General features: G+C 40.4%; 1 protein-coding gene across 3 annotated transcripts in view; it reads right to left on the bottom strand.

Annotated features, from left to right (window-relative positions):
* The window catches only part of myom3 (myomesin 3), a 61,736-nt gene that overhangs the window by 28,122 nt on the left and 16,769 nt on the right, over positions 1–16,845 (bottom strand). For all 3 annotated transcript variants that reach the window (XM_086153672.1, XM_086153674.1, XM_086153673.1), the window contains exons 4-12: positions 15,026–15,179; positions 14,333–14,490; positions 11,998–12,090; positions 10,895–10,983; positions 8,613–8,657; positions 5,298–5,435; positions 4,745–4,906; positions 3,207–3,348; positions 280–479 (exon numbers count right to left, since the gene is read on the bottom strand). In XM_086153672.1, coding sequence (XP_086009798.1) covers positions 280–479; positions 3,207–3,348; positions 4,745–4,906; positions 5,298–5,435; positions 8,613–8,657; positions 10,895–10,983; positions 11,998–12,090; positions 14,333–14,490; positions 15,026–15,179 — 1,181 coding nt within the window. The remainder of the gene's footprint in view (positions 1–279; positions 480–3,206; positions 3,349–4,744; positions 4,907–5,297; positions 5,436–8,612; positions 8,658–10,894; positions 10,984–11,997; positions 12,091–14,332; positions 14,491–15,025; positions 15,180–16,845) is intronic.

Below are 16,845 nucleotides of genomic sequence, written 5' to 3'. Positions count from 1 at the left end.
TTTTGCAACATCAAGTGTGAAAGAAAGGATCAAAAAGAGAAGCCGTTCAGTTATGACTGGTTTCAAATGATCTCCGTTCACATCCTACAACACTAATTCTTAAGAGTGGGTTGTCTTTTCTCGATGCAGACGTTACAGGGTTGATTTTAGACTGAAGAGACATGGTTGAATTTTAGCCCTTTTCTTGAGGCGTCACACTTGGCATTACAAAGCTGCAAGCAGTGGCAGGCTGGACTTGAAAACAATAATAGAGAATAATGCATAGATGTTACGCGTCACCCATGGCTCTGGTGTGTTCCAAGGGGTCAGCGGTGACAATGGGGTCCGTGGCCTTGGAGGGACGTCCTACTCCGGCCTGGTTCACAGCGCAGACCCTGAACTGGTACACAGTTCCCTCCTTCAGCCCGAACACTGGGAAGTTACACATCTTCTGAGCGTGGACGTTGCAGCGCGTCCACTTGCCCTGAGTCACGTCACATCTGTAGGAAGGAAAGAGGGAAGGTTGATGGACCAAATGACAGATTTGAACTAAAGGCTATTAGATACAAACGCAAAATATCTGTTACTTAGATGTAACTTTTTTGACATTTTACCAATGCGGCAAGAACGATGTTGAAAAAAAAGAATAAAAAAATAGATAGAATGCAGAGAGAATGGTGTAATAAAATAATAAATTGAATAATAATAAATAAATAAATAGTAAAACAAATAATCAAGAATGAAAGAAAAAGGAAATAGCATAGAATAAGAGAAAAACAGAAAAAGAATAACAGGACGATAATTTAACGACAGACTTGCAGAGAAAGAAAACAAATGTAAGGAATGACAGAAAAAAAGAAAGAAGGGCAAGAAAAGTGGAATAATAACCTCAACCTCACGGGAATGTCTTTACCGAAGCAGAACGCGGTCAGATCGGATCATCCAACACACTCCGAACCGTTACAACTCGCAGTAAACAAAGCAACAAAAAGGTGGCGCTGGCTACATACTCTACAGGTGTTACTATGGAAACCACTGTGTATGATACCTGTGTGTGCATTTGTGTGTATCTACATCAAAAAGACAGAGGGATACAAATTTGCAAATGAGGGTGAAAACCAATGAGTATATTTGCAGGATCACATTTCACAACATACACCGACACACAAACACACCCACGTGTGTCATTTGTGCGGGCCGAGCCTGACCGATTGGCGCCAGCGATTCGTGTGGCAGCTGTTCCCCGAGGGAACGTTTGAACTTCCCGTCAACATCCCCATCTGCCTGATAATGGACATGTACATAATCCGTCTCATGCGACCTCCGTCACAGGATAATACACCACTTGCCGCCATCTTTATCCGACGCTATTTAACATCTTCTTTGAGCGAGGCGAGGCAAAAACAGTTTCTGAATTCTGCGGCCACTTCTGGGTTTCAACCTTACATCTCTGCAGCCAAAATTAAATTTCCATCTCTGTCCATTTCTCTGTCTGCTATTGTTGTTTGGTAACCGGTTGTCACGTCCTACTTGATTTCCCTTGTTAAACGTGTGTTCAGAATTATTGCTGAAAAGGAACAATAAGCCATCTTTCACTCTTTCAGAAAGCCACAAAAGGTTCTCCTGAGAATCTCGGGTTGCTGCTGGACTTTGATTTTTATCAGCAAACACTTTATAAAACATTAATAGTCTTCGTGTCTGACAGGTCGCACAAAGCAGTTCAGACATTTATCACACGCACTATACTTTAAATGGTCTCCACAAAGTGGTTTGTGAAAGCATTGCACCTTGATGGCGGCAGAGCTGCCATGCAAGGCGCTAACCAGCCCATCAGGGGCAACTTGGGGTTTAGTGTCGTGCCCAAGGACACTTCGACATGCAAACAGGAGGAGCTGGGATCTTAACTGCCAACCTTCCGATTGCAAAGGACGTACTTTTTTTTTAATTAATTGAAAACCTTCTTATGCGCATTTGAAACTTTTTATAATATGTTTACAATGATTTGGTCTTTAGTGTCAGAGAAAACTGGTCCATGACTGATCAATATCATCACATTACTTATGATCTTGTAAACAGAATCAAACAATTGTAAATGTTTCACAATATGCATTTTTTTTAAATAGTGTGGTTGTAATCGTTTTTCACAATTTCAATAACATTATCGATGAGTTCATGATATTACCCACATTTTTAGTTATGGTGCATTAAACATTTTTCTACTTAACTTCCAAATATTCTCTTCAAATACATGCATAGAGGCCTGATAGGGATGGCAAACGCAAATGAACCCAATAAGCCTTTAACTGAAAAACACCAGTGTTTAAACTTCAAGACTGAATCACATAACTTGCTGCATCAACCAGTAGCGAACATCAACACTATTACGGTGTAACTGTGAAATAATAAAAGAAGCCCATTGAGTGTTCCCAAATATGCTCACAGACAAAGACCTACCGAGCTAGAACAGGACATTAAAAATTCATCACCATCACCAAAGCTCAGCTCTTGGGAGTTTGTAATTTGTTGGTGTTTCTGCCGTCTTGCAGGAGACTAATTGTGCAGGTGGGGTAAGAAATTGGTCGAGGTGGCAAGGCGGCCAATAAGAGGACAGATTTGTCTTTCTGTTAGTGAAACCTGAAGACAAAGATGATTTTTTAAAACTGAAACCTGCATGTGGAGACTCTTGATTTGCGTGTTGTGAACTCATGAGTCGCGAGTCATTGTCTCATCCACTAACTTTTCCCTGCCACTGCTTGCTGCAAACTGCAGATAAGAGACTAGAAAAACAGGTTACTATTGTAAGACTGTTATTGCAACGACAGTTACATAACTATACCAGTTTTGTCACTGTGCTAGCCCTGTATTAGCTGTGGTTTCTTCTTTCAACTCATGCCTCCCTGTCCCCTTTTCTGCGATGAGCTGTGAGCAAGGAATCACTGAATGCTCACAGTAGCGCTGCCCACTCACAAAGCAATTGACTCACTATGTATCTCAGCGAACAAATCACTCAGTCACTCAAAGCAGCAGGCCTAAACAGAAAATAAACAACTCACCGGGTTCTCATAGAAGCCTGTCCCTCAGTGACTCATATGACTTCATACATGATTATCTTTGGTGAGCAGTTCACATGTACATGAGCCCATAAAAAGAATCAGATTTCCCATCGCTAATGGACACCATGTATATAAACTTTTGAGATGTTGGTGGATCACATGTTTGACTCTCACTTCTCCACATAGTATCCAACCACCGGCGAGGCTCCGTCTGCACTGGGTGGCTGCCAGGTGAGGAAGACATAGTCCTTGTTGATGTCCGACACCTGAACCGACAGAGGAGATGCAGGACCCCCAACGACGACGGCTGATCCATCTGAGGAGATGGAGGTAGATGGAGCTTTGTTAGAGGAGGGAAGATGATGGAAAGACTGGCGACATGAAGGGGTGAGAAAGGATGAGTAGTCATAAAACTGTGAGGGAAGAAAGAGACAGTGGAACAGATGATGTGCAGGAAGCCTCTTTGTAAAGGTACTGAAAATAATCCCTATCAGCATCAACACAATATTATTTGAACCATCGAGTGAAACAGTCAGAGTGAAAGAAAAACATGATGCTAAAAACACAGAGGCAGCAAAAGAAATGTGGAATTTATGTAAAGCGGATTGAAGTGATGGGATCTGACATGCTTCAAAACCTTGACTGGAGGCTACAAACGGATGTTTTGCCTTTTTTTCTTTTGACAAAAAACCCCAGTCATCACCACGAACCCTCTCAACCATTTGTTTTTACTCCCTTGCACCAACTATTTGTTCTACAAATATGGCTGCAGGATGAAGGAGGATTTCAACGCGCGGTGAGATTCGCCACTCGCTAATTAGAACCTCCAGCTCCTGAACAATAGGGAGAGAGGCCCGAGCCCAGACATCTTTCAAAATGTTTGCTGAGTCAAAAGGGAGTTTTCATTCGACAACTGTATTGAGTGCAAAGAATAAGATTTTGTCTTGATGGGGAAAGTGTCCTGACACATGCGTTTCAATGAGACCCAGGCGGGGCGGAATACACAACTTCGCTGAGCGATCTTCAAAAGCCGTTTGTCGAGGAGCGGCGTGACTGATGCAGTCATTTCACCACACAAATCAGGACCTCCCTCACAGGACTGTCTGGAGATGCTTCACTCCACCCCGAATAAGGACGCTCCCTCCCCCCAGCGCTCATTACTGAGACTGGGTGGGAACAATTGACGGTGTAAAGTTAAAAAAAGCAACAAAAAAGGGCAATCCGCTGCCTCCCAGGCTGCCATTCATTTTGAAAACAGAAACTGTGCATTCGTAAATCTACACAATGTTGTTGCTAAGAACAACATATGCGGCACATCCAACAGAATGGCTTAACATTGCTGATGTAATTCAATGTCATTGTTTGAATACGCTCTCACTGCTTCTTGTTGTGAATGGCCAATCAGCCCCCTGTACGCTTCATGTGGTGAACCCATTTCAAGTTTAGCAGGAAGTTGAATTAATTCTTTCGCTGTAGCCCTGGTCAGATCTTTTAGTTCAGTTCGCTGTGTTGTATGGGGTGTATTTCATAGCAGAGTGTCATATTCCGCCACTAGTATGCCAACAAAGTTCTTAATCTGTAGATTCTAATCTTGCTTTACTGCGGACGGCATAGTACGAATTTCATTGTACAGGGAAACACGTTTCCAGATATGACAATAACCGCTTTGAATCTTGAATCTAAAGTGATGCATATGTTCTTGGGCTGCTCACCTTTGACATAAACAAATGTACTGGATTCCTGGACCCCATCACTGGTCTTCAGCTTTGCAGTGTAAACACCTTCATGCTCTTTATGCACTGCCCTTAAAGTGATGGAGGCCGTGCGGTCCATCGTTTGAATTTCTGTTGTGCTGGACGGGTGAAGCTGGATGCCTGTTAAAATGAATAAAGTACATTGCTTATCCTGAGGGCACCCGAGCCTTTCCCAGATGTCATCGGAAGAGAGGCGGGGGTTCACCCTGGATCAGCCGCCAGTCGAACACAGGGCCACATTGAGTGACAAACAACCATTCACCCTCTCATAAACGCATTTGGGGCAATTTAGGCTCTCCAATGAAGCATGGTTTTGGACTGCGGGAGGAAACCGGAGAACTGGAAGAAACCCATGCAACTACGGGGAGAACACGCAAACTCCACATAGAAAGGTCACATGTCGGAATTGAACCAGGGACCTTCTTGCTCTGTGGGGGGAAGAGCTATATATGATATATAAGTGAAATAAAAAAGTTAATACAATGAGTTTTTAGTGCATTTTTGTCCTTACCGTCTCGGAACCAGCTGATGTTCTGGGATGGCTGCAGGGGGCCGGTGAGGTCGCACTGCAGGGTCAGGCTGTTGCCTTCCTTCACCCATTTTGCGGGCACGGCGGCATCAAACCGGGCCTCTTGCTGCAGCTGCAAGGCTGGGGAAGGGGGGGCAGCAAAGGCGGAGGGATGATGAGAGAAAGAAACAGGGAATGAAAGGTGAGGGTGGATAAACAGAATCAGCCAGGTAGACGAGGAGTTATATAAAAAGGAAGAGAGAATGAAAGGATCTTCTCATAAATTGCCAGTCACTTCTGGTGGCTGTTGTCAGAGAAACAGAATCAATACTGAATGTGGCGTGCAGAAAAAGCAGAGCTGTGCTGAATAGGACGCTGCAGGCAGTAATTGTGAGCGCATTTGGCTCTTTGGATGGCACCAAAAGAATCAGTGACGGAACAGTTGGTAAATATATATTCGCAGCTCTGATCCCGACATTAATCACACAATACAAAGAGGAGGGAATTAGAATAAACAATAAAACTCATTTTGACTTGATGAAGTGACGGGGCTATCATGCCAGCACTGGGGCACGTTTTTTTGCTCTTTTCAAAGGAACCACAAACTCAAATGGCAGCAACAAAACGCCTCTCTGGACGGGGAATAACCAGCTTACAGCCAAATTATGTGACAGCTTTTGAAAAGTGAACAATTTCCGACAAGTTGTTCTTTCAACAATCGCTTCTCCTGCTTGTCAAATCACTGACGCAAAACAATCAGAGAGGCGGGAAACAGTCACGCGGAGGCCTTGTCAAATCTCATTCTGGTGGATGAATCAGACTGACTAATTTTTTATTTTTTATTTTTAATAATCACCCTTTACAGCTTATTCCTCTATTCTATCACAGGGACGTGTGTAACTTTATTATGACATGTTGACTCTATTTTCAATTCCGATCACTCAAGGGGTGCATCTCTGAGCACACTGATGATTCTGATAAATTCACCACAGTTGTGTTTTCCTTTATTGACCGATTTGTGTTGGAAAATATGATCTACTCGACGAGATAATGAAGTATCAGTTACAGAGGCAACGCAAATCTCCAGCCCATTTTGGCATCCAAAGGCTCTGATGCCGTTACATGCCGATGTGGCCTCGGTCACAGTGATAGATTGATATACTGTATGTCTGAGTGTGAGAGGGAAATAATAAGAGGAAGCAAGGCAGCGCAATAGATACTTTAGCATGATGCCAGTGATGATCAGAAATCAGGAACCACCATCCAATAATCTATTAATTCACTATCTACACAGGAGGGAAGCTGGGGCCATCCCAGCTGTCATTGGGCAAGAGTAGGGTTCACCCTGGACCGGTCACTAGTCGGTCACAGGGCCACATTTAGAGACATACAATCATACACTCTCTTCTTCACACATATTTTAGGGTCTCCAAAGAACCTATTTGGATGTTTTTGATCTAAAGGAGGAACCTGCAAGAAATGGCAGACTTCGCGAGAACGTTCAAACTTCACAGACAGACCCTGTCAGGATTGAAACCAGAGACCTTCTTGGGGTGGAAGCAGTGACCACCGCGCCACTGTGTCACCCCTCCAAACCATAATATTCAAGTAATGACAAACGAACTACTTTCAAATGCTTTAATTACATTTTTCGTGTCAGACTTGGAATGAAGGCATGTGATTGTGGAATAGTTTCTGTTGATGTCGGATGTAGGCTTTTACTTACCGCAGACCACCATTCAATTTGATAAGCATACCGGCAGGATTCGTATCTCTAGCCTGGCAATGCAGCGCAGAGACACAGTGCATTTGCAACGAATTAGTGAAAATGGAGTTCGGCTTGCCAAAAATCTACATCTATATTATCCCTTTGGTGTCACAGAGAAAAGGAGACACCTAATACTAAAACACAACAGTTAATCACTCAGAGACATACCGAACTTTGGCTTTTGTGTTAGCAGCAAGTGAGCGGGTCGGACGGATTTTAATTCATTTAACAGAAATTACATGAATTTTTAAGGAAAACCAAATCATTTGATGAATGGATTTTTTTATCTTTTTAAAGAGAAAGCGCTTTAAAAAGTAATTAGAAAAGTTTTGCTCATAGCGTAACACATTACAGCCTGTTTTATAGACTTTAACAAAAAGTACAATAATCTATGAATAAAAACTATAAATTAGTGAAAATTCTAAGAGTGGAGCCCTAAATCCTTGATTAATTGTGTTTAAGTACCCACTCTGCTCAAAATGGTATTTCCAAATAGGCACCAATTCAACTGTTACAACTACAGAATTGACAAGCTCTCCAATAGCAAATGCGAAAAAACTAAAACTAAAATAAAACATGTTTAATTAAATAAAACATGTTGAAAAATGTTTAAATGTGTTTCAATGTTTTTAAATGAAATAAAATAAAATACTACGTTGTTTTTATTTTGTCAACTTCATGAGAATCAGATTGATTCCATTTTTACACTCAATCTGTTGCACTATCATTGCTATTGCATCACTATTAGTCTCATCACAATGGCATCTTTATGTAAGAACAGAATTATATTACACTCTGCTCTCTTGCATTCTCTCTCTCTCTTTCCTCCTCTCTCACTCCCCTTTCTCCCTTTTTCCCCTTTCCTTATCCCAACCAGTTGAGGCCGGCAGCAACCCGCCCACTACGAGTTGGGTTCTGTTCTGTTCTTTGCCTCCGTCGCCAAGCACTGGCCCATGGGGGAGCTGTTGGGTGTCCGTAAATAATATTTAAAGGAGTACCGGCCAGACCTGCTCTATGAAAAGTGCCTTGAGAGAACATTTTTTATGAGTCGGAACTATAGAAATAAAATTGAATTGAAAAAAGGGAATATGTGTTATTTTGTTTTACTACCACCAGCCGGTACAAATGTTTGAGGACAACAGTGACAATAAAAATACGGTGGTGACGGTAATTTAAAATGTCATGTCCTCATGCGGGGACTCGGAGTCACAGGCGAGTAAGTAATAAATTGAACGCACTGTTCAAACTGAGGTGATTAGGCGAATGTAACGGCTGTACAAAGCAAACAGCAATATAGGATGCACTGAAGGGAAAAATGAAAAAACTGAAGGCTGTGCTGACAACAAACGATGCAAATGTTCGAGCTAACCCTCACAAATATAAAGAAAAGCAAAGAAATACCATGCATATGACAAACACTTCAAATCCACCAACGTTTCTCTAAAGGAAGTGTTAGACCCCTGTGCTCAGCGGGGGGAGGGAGGGACTTCAAAGTGCAGTGGAGAAAATGAAAGGAGACACTTTTCATGGGAATGTGGCATGGGGCTTACCGGAGGTCTGTGAACGTGTCAGACCGCAGACGGCTCCTTGATATGCTGAATGGCAGAGCGGCAGATCAGCACCGATAAGGTAGAAAAAGAAAAAAAAAAAAGCAGAGAAATGGAGGTGAGAAAGCCGATATATAGAATGAAGCAACGCCACAATGCTGCAAGTCACATGTAATGTTTCCCTCAATGTACTTTTTTTTACTGTCGGAGAGGGAAATAAAATATACATGACAACTAGAGAGGTGTCTCATTAAGGTTCTTGCAAACTAATTGAGATGAAAAAAGGAGACGTCCCTGTCAGACACCCAAAGTAGGTCATTTTAAAGGTGAGCTCGAAAAGGAAGCAGGATTTGATCTGCTGCAAACTGTCGGAGTTCGATGCTGGTGAATGCTTGTTTTTAAGTCAAAGTCACATTTTTATTTGAATTCGTATTGCAGGAGCACGCCATGGAGAGGCTATGCATGTGGTCTGGGTGGAGAAAAATGGGATGAATGAATGGGAGGGAGATTTGACTCTGAAGCTCATCCTCTTGTTTTGTTTTGCACATCACATCTTGATTTGAACAATATTGGTGATATTTGTCGTCGTGTTCATGTGAAACGGCACAAATACATTTATATAAAATGTAATGCAAAAAGTCAAAGCTTTTTTTATTTCCATCTACTTGACATTGATAGATCCAAGGATTTCTGTGAACTGTTTTTTGCAGTTAAATCCTGGCAGGTGTCACGATGAAACAACTGAGGCCTGTGCGATTTCACTGCATTCCGTGTGTTCAGAAAGTACTTCCTGCATGAGAGTACTTGAAAAGTACAATATCTGAGTCATCACTTTCACAGGTCATTTTGTCTATTAAGTGCTGTCCATTATTCTATAAGGACTTTGACATCTAAGAACAATTTGGGGAATTACTTTACTTCGCTTATGTAACACTTTTCGAAGTAAAATTGAATATCTCTTGTAGTTGAAGAGGAGTATCTGACTGTATTCTAGAGTCCTGTTTTAGGTAAAAACAAACCCTGAATAGAAGCGTTCACAGAATCTGTCATTTTTTTTCTCATTTTACAATTATACTTGTTGGATTATGAACTTACACAAATTGATGAATTAATGAAATTTCATTTGCGGTTACAGATTTGGCATCCAGTGATTATGAAAGCTGGGTAATGAAGATTCGATGGCTGCCATGTAATAATACTTTCATGGTTACCAAGACTAACAGAATTGTGATAATTTAAGAAGCCGTCAGATCCATTAACTAGTCCATTTATCTGAACTCACACATAGGACTCAACATGTAAAAAGGCTTGTAGAGGACTTAGGGCATCAGTAATCTATCATACAGCAATGTATAACAACTACCACAGAGATTACATTATTATTATTATTATTAACTATCATTATTATCGTAATATCATCATCATCATCAATGTTATATTGCTATTACTATTTCTTCAATTATTATTGTTATTTTATTATTATTATTCATAATTATCATTAATACTGTTGGCCCTTATCTTTATTAATATCTAAATACTATTAAGAATTATGATTATACAATAATTTTCAATATTATTATTATTATTATTATTATCATATACTACAACTAATGATACATATTTTATTATAAAATTATATAATCTATAGTCTACTATTTGATAATCATACTTGTTAATAATAATAATAATAATAATAAGTAGAAATAACAATAATAATAATAATCATAATCATTTTTTGGAGTAGTATTCTATACTTTCAGTTGTAATATATTCAGTTGTATATATTTTTTATTCACCTGACTGACTCTATACTTAATGATTTTAAACACATGAATTGATAAAATGATAACATTTCATAATACATTATTATGAATAATTTCAAGGTTTCGTCATTGTCTTGCACCCCAAGTCTATATGTGGATAATTGAGCCTACCAGGCGTGGCAGTTCCAGAGTGATACGTAATCACATTGAATTATGAATGCTCTCAGTATTAAACAAATAATCCCTAGCTGCTGACCTTGGGTGCTCTTGAAATTACTAGTTTGGAAAATCCTTCATGAACGCAAGATTCTTGGATAAGATTTACTTTCTTTTCCCTTATTGACCAGTACAATTTGACACCACCAGTGCAGAAGCTCAGTGTGCCATGAACGACACCTGAAACCCAGCTCTCACATATCAGACCCGGTTGCAAAACCTTTCATTTGTCTACTATTTATATGTTTGATATTCATATTGCTTTCAGCAGCATGCCGTCACTGATATGAAACAGGAAATACTCACAGTTTACCACTAGTGTTGCAAAGGTCACTGCATTTCCCAGGGGACTCATGGCGATCACTTTGTATTCACCAGCATCATCCAAAGAGCATCTAGGTGGAATAGAGACTATCACTCAGCTGCCAGTGGTGTTGAAGGCAGAGACAACAAAAATGTAACAAAAATGTTGTGAGTATGTGTGTGTGTGTGTGTGATGTTTTGAATATCAATGATCCACTTGTTAATAAAATAAAATCCCATGAATAAGAATTGTTCAATGGATGTTACACCTTTTCAATGGAAAAATGAACCAACGCATGATTTCATTACACATCAGTCATATTTCCTCTCTGAAACCAATTTCCCAGAGTCTGTCATCTGCAGATTACTTACATTTTGTCATCGCATTATGGATGAGGCCACACAACAATAATAAGATTTAAGGGGAAAAAAACGCACAATTACAGATATGCTATCATTTATATTATCAGATTAATCACTTCATTGATGTTTGAATGATATTGTAATTGGGGGGCTGCAAGCATGTTAAAAACATAACTTTGTCACAACATAGAGACATAACATAGAACAGCAAACAAACTACACCGGGGGTGGGCAAACTACGTCCCACGGGCCACAACCGGCCCGTTGGTCTTTATAATCCGGTTCACTAAAGATCAGTACAGAATTCATACTTGATGTGAATGATTGGATCAATGAATGTGGAATCTCAAACAGGAGATTATTTCATTTTTGGAACTACTTGAGAACACTTGACAATTTTCCTGAGTTGAGTGACACAGATTGGCTTTGTGATTTAGCCTTTACTGCGGACGTACAAGGGAAAAACTGGTTTGTGCATGAAATGCAAGCAAACGTCAGAGCCTTCAAAACCAAGCTGGTTTTATTTTCAAAGCAAATATTAGACGAGTCTGATATGTACTGTTAACAAATGTGTTTTTTTTATATGCATCCTACCTTGTGCTGACCCGGCCCGTCCTTCAAATGTTAAATGTCAATGCGGCCCCTGAGCCAAAAAGTTTGCCCCCCCCGAACTAAGCGCATCAGCCATGCAGGAATCTAAATCAATCAGTAATTAACATCAGGTTCTAAAGCAATCGACGAACCTTCTAATCTCCAGGGAATTAAGACCGTGTTTTTGTTGAAGACCGTAATTCCATGGCTGTTGAGACAATATCAGTGGTGCACCGTCTTTATACCTGGGGTGGAAACAAGTCATACAAATTTCCCAAACTGGCCAAGATGCTCTTGATGTAACCGGAATATGAAGATCAGACTCTGGATGCTCTCACTCTGCGCCGCATTGCAAGGCTAGAGATCCGAATTCTGCTGTTATGCCTATCACATGGTGGTCTGTGGTATGTATAAGCCCGTAGCTATCCAACCATCCAACCATCCAACATCAACAGAAATGATTGCAACACTCTCCTGCGCATACCTTGATTCCAGATGTGACCCCAAAAATTAATTCAAAATCAAATCAAATCAAATCAAATCATGTGTTAAAATGTAGTTAGTTTGTTGATATCTGAACATTATGTTTTTCAAAACCACATTTTAAAAGTTCAAGAAGTATGTGACCTGAGAGTGTCATCACTTCAACGCTTAAGTTCTGGCCACAGTTGCATCAGAAACTAATACATTTCCTTTATTTTATTTTTTTTCCAAATGACCATGACCTATGATTTGCAACCTAGGCGAACACTTACTATTGAAAACCAAGAGAGGTTTCTTACATTTTGAAGAATGTCCATTTTCTCTCTTTTCTCCAAAAAGCGAATCAATGTTTTTAACTGAACATCAAAGCAATAAATGGAATAGTGTGCTTGGGTGTTCTTTGTTCCTGCCTATGATTACATGTGCTGGTTTTTTGACGATCAAATGTTGGTTTGGCTGAAAGAAGAGAGAAAGGCCCTTTGATCACCCATTCTTTCTCTTACTGCGGGCGACTTTCTGCGCTTCACTGGGCTCCCATGCGGGGATTGGAGAAACCCGCGAGCTGCAGGTTATCTGGATACCAGCGAAGGTTCATGAATACTGAACACAAACATGCTTTTCATCAGGAAGTCTCTCAGCAGCGAAGGAATCAAGGTCGGTACTTTGGCACACTGCCCAAATCTACACGGGTGATTTCATATTAATGTATCAGGCAATATTCATGTCAGGGTTCAGAGCTGTCGTGTCACAACGCTGACATCTGCTCTGTGAATGTATTCGGTCATTTGCATATTTTCAACTCATCTCACCTGTCACACCGATGCTTCTAATGATCCGGAGAGAAATTTTCACCGGTTCATGAAGAAGTGATCCTGCTAATAATAATAACTTTTAGAAAAACACAATCAATCTTACTGTGATTATTCACACTTATTTGTCCAAATCAGAGAAACATGCTCCCTGGACACAGGGCTGCCTGTCTCTAAAGGCAGAATGGGGGTCGGAGCTCCTTTTCCTTGGAACCATCTTCCAATCTGAGATGGAGGGCATAAGCTCTCCCTTTGTTTAAGAATAGCCTTTAAACCTTTGTTTTTACAAGAGCTTATAGTTGGACTAGTTAGGCTGCCATTGACTTACTCTACTGGGGGATATGTCGTGATGCACTTCTCTCATTCATCCCACTCTTCCTATCCTGTCTGGAGTAATGGCCCTTCATCCATGCAGGATCGTAACCTCACATCTTCTCCCGAGTCCCTGGACTCTTTTGTCTCACAGGTTCCCAGGGAGTGAGGCTTGATCTACTGCGGCGGTCTTGCCAGGCGCCCACCATTATTTCTTTTATGAATATTAAAGCTATTATTGTATGATGTCAGCTAAACTATGTAGCTGTTAGCACTACTGTTATTAGTATGAAATAATTTCTCCCTGAGGCTCTCCCCGCCCCTCTCTGTCAGACTCTTGCTTTCTATGTCTCAGTCCTTCTCTGCAAAGGAGGAAAAAGTTATGTTTATATGAATAGTGGTTATGGGAACTACTTTTGTGTTATGTACATGATACTTTTGAGGTATCACTATGTGGCAGATTGATATAGAAAAAAATAGCTTATGCAGAGTAAGCTAAGAAATGTGACATCACTTTGTAAAAATCTAGTTAAAAGCATCCCAAACGTTACTTCGGTGTTCGTGCGGTCTATGTTGTTTTAGTGCAAAAACACAACAGGAGGAAAACTGAAAACCTTGAGGAAACCTATGCAGCTGCGTGTGTGCCGGTGCTCAAGTCAAATTTATGTGCATTTTTTGCTGAATTTGTTCAATCTGTGGCTCAAAGTTAAATTAAATATCTCATTTCACAGGTGCATACATCACTATACATCTCATGTGGTTTTTCCCCTGAAAGTAATTACTTCAGTGATATCACTCAGGGTGACCCGAGGAGGGGAATTTAATGGAACCCACTTGCAATGACCACCGGGGGAGCAGGTGATGCGGCGATAAACAAACTGACCATGTGACCTCTGGTGGGGGGCAACCCTCTACGACACAGGATAACGTGACCGTCATGCCCTCCCAGACGACGTGGGCCCTGAGGGGGACCGCAAAGTCCGGGGCTTTTTGACGCAGACGCTCCAGGTACCTCAGGTGATCCAGTGCCTTCATCTCTGCCTGAAGATACAACCAAGCACATCATGTTTGAAACAGTCTAGACATAACTAGAAGCCCTTTGCTTACAAATATATCCCTTAAATTTGGATTTTTTTTTTCTATTTTTATCAAAGCATAAAAATTTGAGACCTAGAATAAATCTCTGACTTTCAAGTTATGACATTCGCATCCTTATAATCTGTCTTTTATAAATATTGATACTTTTTAAGGCCAAAGGACTTGTTTAGGACTGAAAATACCATCTCTGCTGATAAGATTTTCCAGTAAATCTCAAGGTGAAAAGTTATCTTTAAAAAGTGATAAACAACCAAACTCTACAAGACTTTTAATGATGAAATAGGCCAGAATTTTCTAATCAAGAATAACCTGCTCTCATTTAATACACTAATCTTAACAAATGAGTATAACCATTGCTTAAAATGTTCATATCAAAAAAACAGTATCGTAATGTTGCAAGACTTGAAAGACAAAATGTGATAAAGAGAAATCCACTGCGGTACTTTTGCAGTATTTTCAATCATTTTTGTGATGCCACCTGCTTGCGAAGGGCCTTTTTGTCCACGCGGGTCCGTAGCAGGTACCGGCTGTCGATCACGAACATTTCCATTTTCTCAAGCTCATTCCCGAACATGGTCCACTTGTCTCTTACATATTCTTCATCAGTGGCGAGGGTTTCCTTTAAAACATCCCTGGTGGAATTTCAAATAGGTTTTAATCTTTCATGTTTTGCATTGCCAGCTGATCCCGACACAGATCACGTACATTCGAAATCAAGACTTTAATCTCCTGTGAGTGGAGCGTTTGTTTATCTTACACTTTTAATGCTCCCTTGCTGTGTGAGATCAGTAGTACCTCACTCGAAATATAAGAAAATAATCATTGTCTTTGACCACTGTCTTTTTTTCCGCAAAATAAACATTTGCACATGGGACTATTGATTTATTTTACTGGAAATTATTGTTTGAAATGTTCCAATTAAATGGCAAACTAAAATAATAAGTGATAATAATAATAATTTTCCCTTCATTCATCTCTTCACAGTATCATATGCTGTTTCACCAGGGGTCATCTGGTTGGTGTCTCTTGTCCCTTTTCATGTTGGGACTACGGAGGTGTCTCTATATTGCTTTTACACTGCTGTCATTTGCTCACGCTGCATGTGATAGTGTGAGGTCAAAGTTCATCTGTTATAGAGAACAAGGTGTACAGAGCCCTGTGTTTAAAGTCCTCATTTGGCTATGCAGGGTCACAAGGGTAGAATCTACTTTTAGCACAAAACACAGCTGCAGGAAAAACTTTACTTTAGAAGTCAGTTCCGATCTTCATTAATTCATTCATTATCAAAACCGTCTATCCTGCACCCTGGGTCACAGGGTAGCACAAACTTATCCCGGCTGTCATTGGCCAAGAGCAGAGATTCACCCTGTACTGGTTGCCAGTCAATCACAGGGCCGCTTAAAGAGTTACACAACCATTCACCTCATTCACATGACTGGACAAGTTAGGGTCACCAATGAACCTACTTGGAGGAAACCAGGAAGCTGGAGGACATCCAGGCAGATGCGTGGAGAACACACAAATATGCAAAAAGCTCCCTGTTGGAGTCAAGCCAGGGACCTTGTCACTGTAAGGTAGGTATGCTAACCACTGCGCCGCCATGCAATCAATGTTCTGATCTTACTCTTGAAAGGGAGGTGACTTGAAAGAAGAGCACATCAGCAAAAATAAGGTTAGAGGGGAATTGGATTTGCAACCACACTGCTTGACGTCTGAGAGGAACAGCAATTTTAAATCAATTTTTTTTTTGCCCCTACATACGTGTTCCTCTTTGTCCCGGGTCATTGACAGATAAATATGAGTTTATAAAACTTTATTTTTGTTTAGACTTAGAGGATTTTGGATATCTATTTTATTCCCCCATTAATCCAACAATACTGTCAACAGCATTTTGTGAAATCAGGTAATATATTCTGTGTGAAAAAAATTTTGTAAAATTCAGAATTGATGGGAGGTTTACCGTTGTGAGCGATGATGTCAATTATGGCTTAGTGGATGAAAAACCTTCTTAATCCATTATGACTGAATAAACACAGAAAATCGACATGTTTTTCCTACGCTGATTCTGATCTGAGTACAAGAGGTCAGAGTAACCCATAGCAACAAAGTCCTGTCCAAGTAACTTTAAGGGTAAGTTTTGAACTTGCACAAGTGCGTTTCTGTTTACGAATACATTTTCTTGTTCGAAACCTCTTGTCTTCATAATGTTTATCACCATCTTCAAACCCTTGTTTTTGCATTTATGTTTATGAATTTAATCTGCAGCCAACTACACACCTCCAGTGCACATCCAGCCGT

Source organism: Fistularia commersonii, chromosome 10 (genome assembly GCF_037954325.1).
Source record: "Fistularia commersonii isolate RoL2024-O1a breed Wild chromosome 10, RoL_Fcom_v1.0, whole genome shotgun sequence".
NCBI lineage: Eukaryota > Metazoa > Chordata > Actinopteri > Syngnathiformes > Fistulariidae > Fistularia > Fistularia commersonii.
The sequence above is the reverse complement of the archived record's forward strand: the minus strand, read 5'-3'. Positions and strand labels throughout refer to the sequence as shown.